The 13,206-nt window shown below is 38.4% G+C and overlaps 2 protein-coding genes across 5 annotated transcripts in view; both read right to left on the bottom strand.

The window, feature by feature from the left end:
- LOC106936640 (major facilitator superfamily domain-containing protein 12) overlaps positions 1 to 5,445 on the bottom strand; it is a 23,074-nt gene extending 17,629 nt beyond the window's left edge. The window contains exons 1-3 of the mRNA XM_015017767.1: positions 4,474 to 5,445; positions 3,862 to 4,149; positions 1,156 to 1,275 (exon numbers count right to left, since the gene is read on the bottom strand). Coding sequence (XP_014873253.1) covers positions 1,156 to 1,275; positions 3,862 to 4,009 — 268 coding nt within the window. The 5' untranslated portion in view covers positions 4,010 to 4,149; positions 4,474 to 5,445. The remainder of the gene's footprint in view (positions 1 to 1,155; positions 1,276 to 3,861; positions 4,150 to 4,473) is intronic.
- A 264-nt stretch (positions 5,446 to 5,709) lies between these two features.
- LOC106936641 (casein kinase I isoform gamma-2-like) overlaps positions 5,710 to 13,206 on the bottom strand; it is a 42,506-nt gene continuing 35,009 nt past the window's right edge. For 3 of the 4 annotated variants that reach the window (XM_015017768.1, XM_015017769.1, XM_015017770.1), the window contains 3 exons: positions 11,307 to 11,408; positions 7,945 to 8,051; positions 5,710 to 6,711 (listed from right to left, as the gene is read on the bottom strand). In XM_015017768.1, coding sequence (XP_014873254.1) covers positions 6,657 to 6,711; positions 7,945 to 8,051; positions 11,307 to 11,408 — 264 coding nt within the window. In that variant the 3' untranslated portion in view covers positions 5,710 to 6,656. The remainder of the gene's footprint in view (positions 6,712 to 7,944; positions 8,052 to 11,306; positions 11,409 to 13,206) is intronic. The other variant, XM_015017771.1, reaches the window with a different exon arrangement.

The following is a 13,206-nucleotide window of genomic DNA, read 5'->3' as shown; positions in this document are numbered from 1 at the left end:
GTGATCGGTATCGGTCTATCGGCCATCATGGGTGATCGGTATCGGTATCGGCAGGAAAAAACCTGATCGGCACATCTCTACTTTCAACAAAAGTAAAATGAAGGGATTGAAGTACAGAAATCAACTGTTTAATTAGCTTGAGCTACAGATCTAAGAAACACATTAGAAAGCCAAGTTAACCACAGCGAGCACCAGAGGCCTCATGTGTAACGCGTGCATACGCACAAAAAATTTGTGGCGTGATACTTTACGCACAAGTTGGAAGTATAAAAATGAACGCGTCGTGAAAGTTTGCGTAAACATACGCAAACTTTTTACCTGTAATGAAAATATACGGTAACCATACAAACTTTTTGTTTTGGACAATAAACTACAAAGCGCCAAAACTCACCTAAATACACTGAAATCTGACTCCATTCAATTATTTAGCCCAAGGAGCATCGACCCCAATATTTTTCTCATGATGATCTCTTGCCAATTTTTAGTGTGAAAGCACTCTTGTGCAGTCTTTTATACACAAGTCCCAGAGTTACTATTGGTCCTCCACAGGTGCAAATTAGATCTAAACCTGGAAACCATTTGGGACGTTCTGGAGCTTGCAGGTGTCGCAAGATGGTTTGCTCCTGTCAGGTCAACTGAGCTTATAACACTTTATAGACCACACCATGTTCCCCTGAGCAGATGTCATTAAAGGACTTTGTAAAGCACAATGTCAGCTGAGCTGGCAAAGAGTATGCTCCAGTTGGGACACCAGTGGTTGATCTCAATACTTTAATACCCGTCCTTATCTTTTAAATATCTGAGTATTAATTACAGACAAATAGAATGAGCCGATTTACATACACTACATGTAATGAGCTCTTTTCTGAATTATTCACAGTAATACTAAATGATGTAAATAAACACCAATGCACTAAGAAATTCTAGTGTTTATATGAAAAATAAAAGGCCCAACAAATTTAAAACCAAGAAACTATAAAAACAGTTTTTATACCTTGAACTGGAAACTTCTGAGTTTACAACATGACTCAAGAGCAAATAAATAAACCTTCATGATTCCTAAAGGAAGGTAAATCATTTCTAAACCTTGTGCTGCAGTAACACGAGACTGCAGTGTGATGCATTCTCTCCGTCCAACTGTAGTAACAAACTCACCAACCAAATGCCAGGTCTTCCGCTTGCCATAGTTTCCACAACCAGAGGTTTGGTCTGACTCATAGCCAACCAGGGGTGTACAGATGGCATCAGCTATCTGACCAACCAGCAACAAGACACCTGCAGCACACATAAATGATTACAGATGAGCAATTCTATAATACTGACTGGATTAAACAGAACATATATGGTGGTAAACTTGATCATATGTAATGGGAATTAAATTTACTTTTACTATAAATACTCATTATGAAAGAAAAGAGTCTATGTGAGCGTCTTGCAGCTACAGTAAGATTTACTCTGTATCTAGAAACATTTAAGCATATTTTGTAAGAACACAATTAAAACTAAAAGGGGAAATTACTACTTTGGATATAAATTGTATATCTCTTTAAATTCAAAGAAATAACAGAATGTCATGAAATGATTTGCCACCTTGCATGTTTCTTCAGGTTTTGCTTTCTAGGTCTCAGATAAATGTTTACATCAAACAAATGGCAATATCAAAGATAAACATTTTGTAATTACTCAGGTTATTTAAAAAAATATGATTTTATTTATTAGGGGCAACAAGCAATCAATCAAATTTTATTTGTATAACACATTTCAGCAGCAAGGCATTTCAAGGTGCTTTACATAATTAAAAAACAAAATAAAAACAGCATGTGACATTGAATAAACAGTAAGAAAGAGAAAGATATTTTGGAAAAAGAAAAAAAAGAAGAAAAACAGATAAAAACATACTTTTGTTACGGAATTTAAGCGCCTGTCGTCGCCGGACTCCGCCGTCAGTTTAACACGGGTATTATCCAGGCTCTGTCCACCTATCACACGATTTTTTTGCGCTAGGACTTCGCCGTCCTACACGGATTTTCAATCCAAACCAATCGGGTCTTTTGTGAAAAAGTAACTGCTTCCATATCCTTCTGGTTACACCATACTTAGCAGTAATGTATTCACCAAATATGGTGTCTCTAGATTTAAGGTTTTTTCTGTAGAGTGCAACATTTTATGCTTCATCAGTCCACAAAATAATTAACTTTAATTGAAAAATAATGTATTAATCCCAAAAGGATTGTTGCAACTCATTTTTACAAGAGTTTCTCCCAAGAGTTGTTGAAAATGCTTATGGCTGTGGGCAGGAAGGTTCTTCTGTGGCAGTCAGTCTTTCAGTGTTTCTGAAGTAGTGTCTAACTGAAGACATTTGTATAGCAGTCTGATGAAGTTGTTCATAATTTTCTTGACATCTGTCCACAATAATCTCCAGGTGTTCCCAGAACAGAACTAGCCATCTTTATCATCTTTTTAGATTTTCTAAGTCTAAAAAGTCTGCCTTTCTAAGTACAGAAAAACTATAGGTTCTTTTTAGGCCTTTTAAAGTCCAAATTACCTATTTTTTTGTACTCATTGGAACTTTGCTATGTTGACTTATGAAGGCTACCCTATATTTTTTTATAGAGTCAAGTTGATTTGGTTACATTTTCCCCTTAATGATTGAAATAATTATGTGGAATATGCACTTTCAAATAGCCTCTGAGACAAACACAACTCTGGATATTTGGTGATCTGATAATTAAATGTAGAAAAATAGTCATCCACAGAACAAATCTCTAAAAGGGCAAATTACCTTTCAGAAACACTGCGCAATGTAAAGGCCTGACCATTAGATTAGTTAGAAAGGGTATTTAGAACACTGTGTGTCCCAAATGAAATACGAAACACTGAACAGCACCTGGAGCTAATCACCCTAAAACAAGCCAGATGAGTAAAAATCAATGAAAATAATAAACACAACTCAGTCTACTGGCCAGTCAGGGAGGTTAGATACTCATTCACTGAAAACTAGTTCTAAGCTAAAAATGAACAGCTGAAATCAAGCTGTTCATTTTGATTTCCACATACAGCCTCAGGGACCATTCTTTTGTTGTTGTTTTAAATGAAAGTAAGAATCTGATTAAAGTTAAAATACTTCTGCAAGTGAAATGTGATCAGGCTTACTTATAATTTGACAGCTACATTATTACTCAGTTTCAGACCTGTGAAGCTTTGTGGAAACTCAAATATTAACCAAATTCAAAAAAAGAATATAGTCAAACTTTAACTTTTACTGGGTTCTAAGTGTCTTCAGTGTAGAATAAGTCCAGGTTAGGTTTGATTTGGCAAAACACAAGGTTCTCAAGTTGTACACCAATTTTGTTACATTTGAAACAGATCTGAACGAACACTGTTCAGATCCCCAAAAGCCACTCATATCCTGATTTCTGTCCACAATAATCTCCAGATGTTCCAGAGGGATTCATCTGGAACATTTGAACCCCAAGTAAACTCAAAATAGTTTACTTTTCTGTAAACTATTTTGAACGTTTTCACACAGGTGCTTTAAAAACTCTTAGAGTATTATATTCACATGCTGGCCCACTCTAGATAATGTGGATGTTAATATGGACCCAGTGTAACAGGGCTAAAGGCTAGAAATAAAACACAAATGTTGAGGTGCTACAAATACAGAGCAAGTTCCACGGATCACAGTTTCACAACCAGTAACAGATTAGTTTCACGCAGCTCAGCATTTTTATTATTTTTTGTTTTGTAGCTGCATGTAATTCTGAATAAGCAAAAACAACAACAAAAAACAGTGAAATAATCATTTACCTAGAAGTGGAGAATAAAACGATATTACGCATCGCTTCAAACAGACTGACTCACCTGCATTCGTGTTCTGGAATCCCAGCACCGAGTGGTAGAACACCAGTAAGTATGTGAACCACATGGAAGCGCACAGGTCGTTGAGAAAGTGTCCCGCAGCGTAGCTGAGCTTTCTGACAGCGGACAGAGACCTCTCCGTGTCCGACATGCTGGCTCGTCAGGGTTAAAAGGAGGAACTCCGCACGCGCTTTCATCAAGTTGAGTCGCTGAAATGGCTTCAAATCATTCAAGCAGACTAGACGGACATCTTTGAGCCTCCCTCCCCCCAAAAGGTATTGGTTCCCTATTCTTTTTCAATAACAATGTTTTTGAAGAAGACAAATAAACATGTAGGCTACATTTGTTTGCCAACCAACTTGTTATCCCGGTGTGCGCTAAAATTATTCCATGAGCTTATGTCACTCTTTCCGCTTTGAATCAGCTGACAGTCAGCGAGGAGCAAGGAGGAGCATCCCAGAAGGAACACAAACCGAAACAAAGCACCAGCGGACGAAGGAGAGGTTTTCCCACCGCATGTCTTACATGTGCGCTACTTTAAACAAGTTTCACCAGCTAAATATTTATGAAACATGAGAGACGTGTTACGACGCCACGTCAACTAATTAAACTCACACCAGACGTTTATCTTCAAACCAGACAGAAACTGCTCCACTGTCTTCTGTTCTTGACATTTCGCAAAAATGAAAGCATGTGACAGATCCGAAGCTGTCTGGTTCCAGCGCCAACCCTCACCTGGCTTTATCGTAGACGTAAACAATGCAGGTCGCCGGTAACTATGACGCACATATTAAAACTAACCAATAGGACAACCACGTTGCTCCTCTCAGCCAATAACAAGAACCTAGCGGGTGGAACTTCCTCTTCCTAATCACTTCCGCATGTTTGTATAGTCACCTTCCTAAAATAATTGCCAAAATCTTTTTTCTTTTTTAAAGAAATTAAATTAAAATAAATCGCGATTAAAATTGCGTTTTAATAGCAGTTAAAACAAAGCAGAAATCAAGCCACATCTACTCATCTTTTCCTTGTTCTTGAATGAACTTTCACATTTGAGGTTTTAACATTTGTTGGCCTTGTTTAAGAAAAAGCAGATAAGGAAAGCTTAAAAGATTAATTAGGTAGATTATTTTTGAACAAATTCTCATAAGATTCATGTGTTGCTTCTCTATGGCATCAATGATGGAGATTAGACTACATTGAGAAGTTCACTCAAATGAGACAATATCTGAAATGTTTGATAACATTTCCAAATTTAGATTTTACAAAGTTATGGTAGTTACACCTTTGTGTTCAAATCTCGCTTTTTCTGCCATCTTGAAACATTCTTGATTAGTCAGGCTGATATTTAGATAACAATTTGCTCAAAACAGAAACTACTCAAGTATTTGGAGAAAATAAAAGCACAACAGACACTGGTAGGTTTCATTTTATCATACAACCCATTTTTAAATCGTTAGTGGCACTTTGTATTTCTAGAAATTAAAACTTTTGTCCATTGTTTAGTGACGTTGGGGTGGCAGTGGCTCAGGAAGTCGCTGGGGTCTGTTCTGTTAACTGCTGGGTTGTGAGTTTGAACCACCACCCTATCTGTCTCAGTCACTCTATTTGCTTAATCTACTTTATTCAACTTTCTGGTAAAGTTAAAAACTTTACTGTCCAAATGCTAACTTTTAAAAAAAATAAATTAAAAAATGGGAAATGGAAATTGACTAAAAACAATACAGGTTACAAAATATTCGATGACTGCATCACTAAAAGCCACAATTTAGAAATATGCAAATGCAGAAATATGGAAAAAGAAAAAGACTAATTCAAGAACTACCAACAAATAGAAGGTAATCTAACATGTTTGTAGTCACTTCAATAAAGATAGCTTTTTATTGTGTTTTATTTTTTAATGGCATTACCATCTCTCCATCCTCAAACTGAAAGAAAAAGAGGGAAACCAAAAGAAAAACTTCAAAAGTTATTTAAAAAAAAATACATTCTGAGGATCACACTAGAAGCTACAAAACAAACTTGAACAACTCAGAAGGAGAAAAAAAATGAAAAGAGAACAGTCTTATTTTAGTTACAACTCAAAGTCAGGGTAAAGCATAAATCTGACATAAACATCTTTTCTTAAGTTCTGAGTTTTGTGGTGGTTGTGAGGGTTTCCCTTGATGGTGAATGAGGAATGCACCGAGCTCGGCCCGTTCTACAACCGGGACCAGGCCACTCGATGTGCAACTTCTTTCACCCCAGGGAATAAAAACTATGTGCATCAACTGCATCTCTGTCCATCAAGTCTCTTTATGATGAGCTCGACAAAATGTGCAGCATGATTTTTGTGTGCGTGTTTTGTTTGCACACGTGGTCTCTGGATTCCATGCTTTACAAGTCCTCTTGTCTGGATCTCCTGAAATACACTTGTCTTCTGATCCAGTCAGTAAGGAAGAACACTCAAAAAGTAAAGAAATCAGTCAGTCTTCCAGTAGATTAGCTGAATCCAGTCTGATGATTAGCTTGTATAATCTGTCATTTACTCCTTTATTGTCCCAATATGTCCACTGCTGGAACAGGCAGCATATTTGATGCTCTGTGGTGAAACGGAAAAGGCCTTTCAATGTCTATACAGCCCAGAGGAAACTAGCAGACCACCTGCTTGTCACTCCAGACTAACAAGGGAACTGCATGGGTACGGGAGAGGGCTAAACAGAGGAGGAAGAGTTCAAGAAAAATGGCTTGAAAAAGACATCAGGAAGGGGAATTAAAAGATGACAAAGAAAAGACCAAAGGTTTCTCTCTGGTCTCTTTCACTTGTGTCTCTGTAGTGCTTTCCTCTTCCTCCTCTTAAAGAAACAGCAGCACCTGAAAAATACAAGTCAGTTCAGAAAGATTTCCACAGCAGCAGCTGCTTTATGCTCACAGGGAACACAACTTCACTGAATTTTGATATGTCTTGAAGTGACAGGCCAAAGTAGATCTACTTTGGCCTGTCACTTCAAGACATATCAAAATTCAGTTACATTTAAACAACTTTACAGTTTCATCTTTAGGAACTTGCAAACAGTAATTTTATAATCAAATCCACTGATTACATTTTTTTAAACAGTTGGAGCTGATCCAGAGCTGGAGCAGGACTGGTGCTGAAGGCGGGTCTGGGGTGGTATGGAGATCACCTCCAAAGCACGATGAACTGATTAGAGATGCCAATCAGAGTCCAGCAATTCAATGTCAAGTTTTAGGACCACAATCAAAAACTGTTTTTGATTGAGAAACCACATTTTTTACTCAAACGGTCCTGAGTTTCTGTTTAAATTATGTGACTGACAAGAAGAAAAAAACAGTGTAAACAAATAGAACAATTATTTTTTAAAATTCTATAAGGTTTTGTACTGTATCAAATTTCATCCATTTACATTTAAACAAAAATAGGTTTGTGCTTAAAAGTCTGTCACTTAAATTACCAGTATTTGGTTAGCTTAACTTCCCTGCTTTTTCTTAAATTAAAAAAATGAATTACTCAAAATATAAACAGTGGCCGAGTAGGAGCAGCAAGGACTTACATCTCAAACAGATTTTAAAATAGATTTTTGATTATTTTTGAATCAAATCAAAATTGCCAGGAGTAGGATTTGCAATTCTCTATGGAACTGATTTTTTTTCTGCACCTCCACCACTGATGTTGTAATTTATGCAAAATGAGTAAATATTGAGTACATGGACAACCTTTTCAGTAGTCCTATATTTCCTGATTTAAAATCCTTATTAATTAATTAACTTTGGAAATTAAATTAACCCCTTAGCTGTCATGACACCCGTGTTCTCATGGATCTGTTGATTAACATGGAAGCGTTTTGAGGGTGGCAGTTTAGGGGTGAAAAAAGTAAAAGGAAACCAGCCAATAATAGTTTCTCTACAAAAAGACAATTGTTCAGTAGTTGTCTCTCCACAGAAACACAAAAATGTGATTCATCCTATATAAACATATAAACATAAATAATCAATTACAATCTAAACAAGAACATAGGAGGACGACCACAAAGGTTGAATCAAAGAAAGTACAGACTGAACAGTGTGTGTATATGAGTGTGTTCTTACTTTATATCATCAGGAACTTCAACCTCTGCGTTGGCTGTGATTGGTGCGTTAGAATGTCCCGCAGTAGGATCGTCTGTATTCAGCTCTCCATTGGTCGAGTTCATCACCTGGAGGACAGAATTTTTGGAAAATCTGGATGAGCACATCATCTCATCCCTCTTTTACTCAGTGGCAACAAAGCAACATGGTCAGTGCAAAAATAAAAAAGCAATTCTGCCCATCATTACCTGTGAAACTGGACAATAGGGCATGCAAGAAGCAGCAACTAAACAACATGATCAACAGTGTTTCCATGGAAATCACTATGTGATGTCAGACATCAATGAAGAGTAGAAGATTTAAGGTGACACTGAACAAACAATCCTTCATTTTCTTTGTAATTAAGATCAATCAGTAACTGTTGCTTTTACTAATACGAGGCACGCAGAGAAAGTGCTGTTCCAGCAGAAACATCCTATCATCATAACTCAAATACTACATCTCTATCTAACAACTGAAATACTCCACCAACACAAGCATGAAGTTCTTCCATTTGTTTAGCAAGAAAGGCTGGATCATTCAATGACTTAATATTGACACTCAAGGAAAAGTGCTTTATGGATTCAAACAAATTATCCTTTTTGATCTTAACGGACTCAATAATTCTCAAAGTGAACACATCCTTGCTAAAATGCCAGGTTTTAAAATCCTTTCCAAATTTCTTCTACATACAATACAGCAATACCCCTGTACAAGTGGAGTGAAAAACAAATCTGATATCTGGAATCTGAAGCAAGTAAAGGAGCTCCTGCAGACATTAATGTCTTACTTTTCTCTAACTTAGAAAGTACTCCTGGTTCAGTTTCCTTTTTGTATATCTGCTCTGTCTTCTCCAACACCCAGTCAGTCATGGCAGATGGCTGCTCATAGTGAGCCCAGTTCTGCTTCTGCTGGAGATTTCTTCCTGTTAAAGGGGGTCTTTTCCTATTCACCGTCGCCATATGCATGCTCGGTATCAGGGATTGCTGTAAGGTCAACGACGCAACGCAAGTGACTGTCTGTCTCTGCATGCTTATCCAGGAGGAGTCATTGTTGAAACTAGATAAAGTGTTAGTTTAGAGATGTTTGTGTGTGCTTTTTATTTTGTATGTTTTGCTTGGAGTTTATGAAGTCAAGTGTTTGGTGACCAGTGGTGACCAATCTGGGCAGGGTTCTATAAATGAACAAAAGTAGAAGTTTTATGTGCATCACATGCTACAGAAGTGTTTTATCCTCATCCTTATACCATATAAGGGTATATTTTTGTGTTTAGTAGTTGCCTACTAAAATAGGCAACTATAAGCATTTTTAGAGCGGATCTCAAGGCCTTTGAGAATTTTACCTTTTTGTGGGCAGCTATGGACACTATAGGTCCACTGTATTTTCTACAGAGGCATGTCAACCATTCATTGAGGCTGCTACTTTAAAACGGCCACTTTCTGCCGCGAGAAAGTAGACAAAGGAAGACTAAATGTATGATGGTAAATTTGATCTGTTCACAGTTTCAATCTCTGTTACAGAATTAGACTTGAAAATTCAGTTCAAATTCAAAAATACTTTATCAATCTCAAAGGGAAATTAAACGCTGTTGCAACTCTAATTATCCAAGGTTCTGCAAAGAGTTGTTGTAGATGCTAATGGATCTCCTGGAGCAGTCTGTATTACTGCAGATCTGAAGAAGCCTCTGACTGAAGACTCTCTTTGCATCATCATTTCCAGACGTTCCACAGCCATCCCAAGAGCAGAACCAGCCTTCTTTATCAGGTTGTTGAGCGTTTTTAGGTCCCTGGTTCTGATGCTGCTGCCCCAGCAAATGATTATTGTTCAGTCTGTTGTCCAGATAAACACCGACTCCACAACCACCACTTCTCTCACAATGGAAATAAGGTTTGATCTAACGCTGTTCCTCCTGAAGTCTACAATCATCTCCTTTGAAGATGAGATGGTTGTTCCTTCCATGACACAAAGCATTCCACCAGGTCTCTGCCTTTTGTCCATCTCTGATTCACCCGACAACTGCAGAATAATCGGAGTATTTCTGCAGATGATAGAAGTTGGACTTTTGCAGGAAGTCTGACATGTACAGAGTGTAAAGGAATGATGAGAGTACAGTGCCCTGTGGTGCTCCTGTGCTGCTAACCACCTGTTCAGACACGCAGTCCTTCAATCTCACAAACTGTTGTCTCATAAAATGTTGGCAGTCTTCTGGAAATGTCAGTTATGAGAAGTATTTAATTCTTACCCAGAGACTGACGCTAACAGTAATGCTAACAACAATAACCACGAAAACAGAACCATCATTATTTAGATTTTATAATATTAAAACCTTGTTATATAGCAACTGATTTCTAACTCACTATAAATAATTAATGATGATGTTAAAAAGTCGGTCATCCGGGAGGGACTCAGAGTAGAGCCGCTGCTCCTTCACATCGAGAGGAGCCAGTTGAAGCTCGGGCATCTGGTCAGGATGCCTCCTGGACGCCTTCCTGGTGAGGCGTTCCGGGCTCGTCCCACCGGGAGCAGGGGAAGACCCAGGACACACTGGAGGGACGATGTTTCTCGGCTGGCCTTGGAACACCTTGGAATTCCCCCAGAAGAGCTAGAACAAGTGGCTGGGGAGAGGGAAGTCTGGGCCTCCCTACTTGAGCTGTTACCCCCGCGATCCGACCCCGGATAAGTGGAAGAAAATGGATGGATGGATGGATGGTTAAAAAGTCTCAAATCAAACTTTGAATGCTGGTAATTTGTGCAGAGAAATCAGGTCAGAGCATTCCCAATGCTGGACATCGGAAATTGGCCATAGATCTCTGATTGATGCATCATTAGTTCTGTTTCATATCAACACATTTCACTGTTATGATACCGACAGTGAAATGTGTCATGTTACTGACATGTTAATGACACCAATGTTTCTTTAATGAGCTGGCCATTTAATATAGAACAACAACACTATCTCCAGGTGTTGAATTTAGTGTTTTGTATGATTAAGTGATTCATAGGTGTTAATGTGTAGTTGCATAAACTCTATTCTTTCTAAAATTGTACAAAAACAAGAAAAAAAATCCTTCCAATCCTTCCTCTGGCTATAGATCAAGGATATGTGGTGTATACATATATTTTGTGTGTGTGTATATATATATATATATATATATATATATACACACACACACACACACACAATTCTGAATTTCTGTAGAAACACCCCCATCTGTAGGGATAATTTATTATGCAAAGATACTACCTCACAGTCAGCCTGGCTCCAGACACAAGAGGGTCATGCAGACAGACAAAAGTAGGCAAACAGACAGAAAGCCAGCAGAGCTAACCCTTCCTCTCAGTACCTGGACAGACCCGCCCAGCCTATCAGCAGTGAGGTGGGAGCCCAGCAGCTCTTGGTTGGTGACTGGAGTGGGTTGAGACTCACTGCCTTTCCCCTCTGGAGACTAGAGGAGACAGGAGGGCGATCCCAGGAAAACAGAAACGTACATGGAGGAGACACAAGAAAGAGGGCGATGTAGATGAGTTAGAAGAGAAAATGAGTGGAAGACAGAGGAGTGTTGAATAAAAGTGAAGCAAAAGAGTCGAAAGCATGAGGCGATGAAACACAGGTGAGAAAGGAGAAAAAATTGGAAAAAGAAAAAAAATAGTGAGTTCAGAGTCAGTATTTGGTGAAAGAGACACAGGAGGAATTCAGTACAGTAAGTTTGCACTGATAAGTGTTCATGTGTGAAGCTTCATGAAGAACACACTGGAGGTTCTACAGGTTAGTGAACTCCCAACTTGTGCAGTGCCGACTCAGTCAGGAATAATGTCAAGGAAAGTAAAATGGGGATGGAATGGCTGAATGCTCCAGGCTTTGGGTTTATCTAAGACCCAATTCTTCCTTCACCTTCTCACATCCAGCACCTGTCCCAACACCTACACCCTCACAGAAACACAACGACTGACAGAGATGGGAGAACCTTCATGGTCCCAGGCTTGAACAACAGACTATCCAACTGTCACCCATCTGGATGAAAACACTGATGCAGCCCATCAAACAACATTCAACAAGCCTGCCTCCTCAATGCAGATCCAGACATCCCCCAGTATAAGGAACTGTAATACACTTATGGGGCAACAGGACAGTAAACCCAGCAGATGCATTTACCACGATGGCGCTGCAAACACATGTGGAATGCGTACTCCAAAACACACAAACACAAAAATCAAATGCAACAGAAAAACTCTGCAAACAAAAAAATGCTGTAATAACAGAAGATTGAAGCAAAAATCTGCAACCACAAGAAATGGAAGCAAAAGGGAAAGTGCAGCAGATGGTAAAAACAGCAAGTATGAAAATCTGCTAACTCCACACCAACAGAAAGGCTCCAGACCACCAGGGGGAGGTGACAAACAAATCACATGGGACCAGGACCACACTCTCAGTAAAGACAGGATGTACATAGGAAAGTTGGAGGAAGAAAGAAAAGGTCTGTTATGTTTCATGTCTTCTTCAAACATGCACCCTTTCACAATATTATAGAACAGCAGCATATTTACATAGTTAATATTACCTACTCCACTTTACTCCTAGTGGTCTGGACCGCGTCTGTTTTGTGAAGCAAGTTTTTAGCATTTCATATTTGCTGTTATTTTTACTATTTTGCTTCCATTTCCTGTAGTTGCATAATTTTTTGTTGCATTTATTTTGTGTGTACCATTTGCACCATTCAAGCATTTGCTGCAAATTTTGCTGAATCACATCTCATGCCACACAAGCCCAAGTAGGAAAACAGACTTATACCCAAGCACAACTACTTCCACTGCTAATAAAACCCTCCTGGCAATTTGCACTGACCAATTTGCAACTTGCTTAAGAAGGAATTCAATCATTTCATTCTTTGAGTTTTGATAGTATAAACCAGTGGTTCCCAAAGATTTTCTGGGCCCCCCATGGATTACAATAACCTCCCTTCCCCCCAAAAAAGAAAAAGTAATCAACTGAGCACACACATTGTTCAACCAGACATAAACCTATACACATATTTTGTTTTCAAACTCCATTGAAATTTATTTCACACTTCAGGTTGCAACAAAACACACTACAAACCATCTTTACAATGAAACACTTTTGTGTAACTATTTTTTTTTCATTCATCCATACGGCCCACAAACTGGCATACATTTGCTCCCTAATATTTTAATCTGAAAATTCAAGACTCAATTTTCCATTAAATAACTTTCAAAATACAAAACATA

This window comes from Poecilia latipinna, unplaced genomic scaffold, assembly GCF_001443285.1.
Source record: "Poecilia latipinna isolate Pla-1442-1.1 unplaced genomic scaffold, P_latipinna-1.0 Scaffold2185, whole genome shotgun sequence".
Classification (NCBI taxonomy): domain Eukaryota; kingdom Metazoa; phylum Chordata; class Actinopteri; order Cyprinodontiformes; family Poeciliidae; genus Poecilia; species Poecilia latipinna.
The sequence above is the reverse complement of the archived record's forward strand: the minus strand, read 5'-3'. Positions and strand labels throughout refer to the sequence as shown.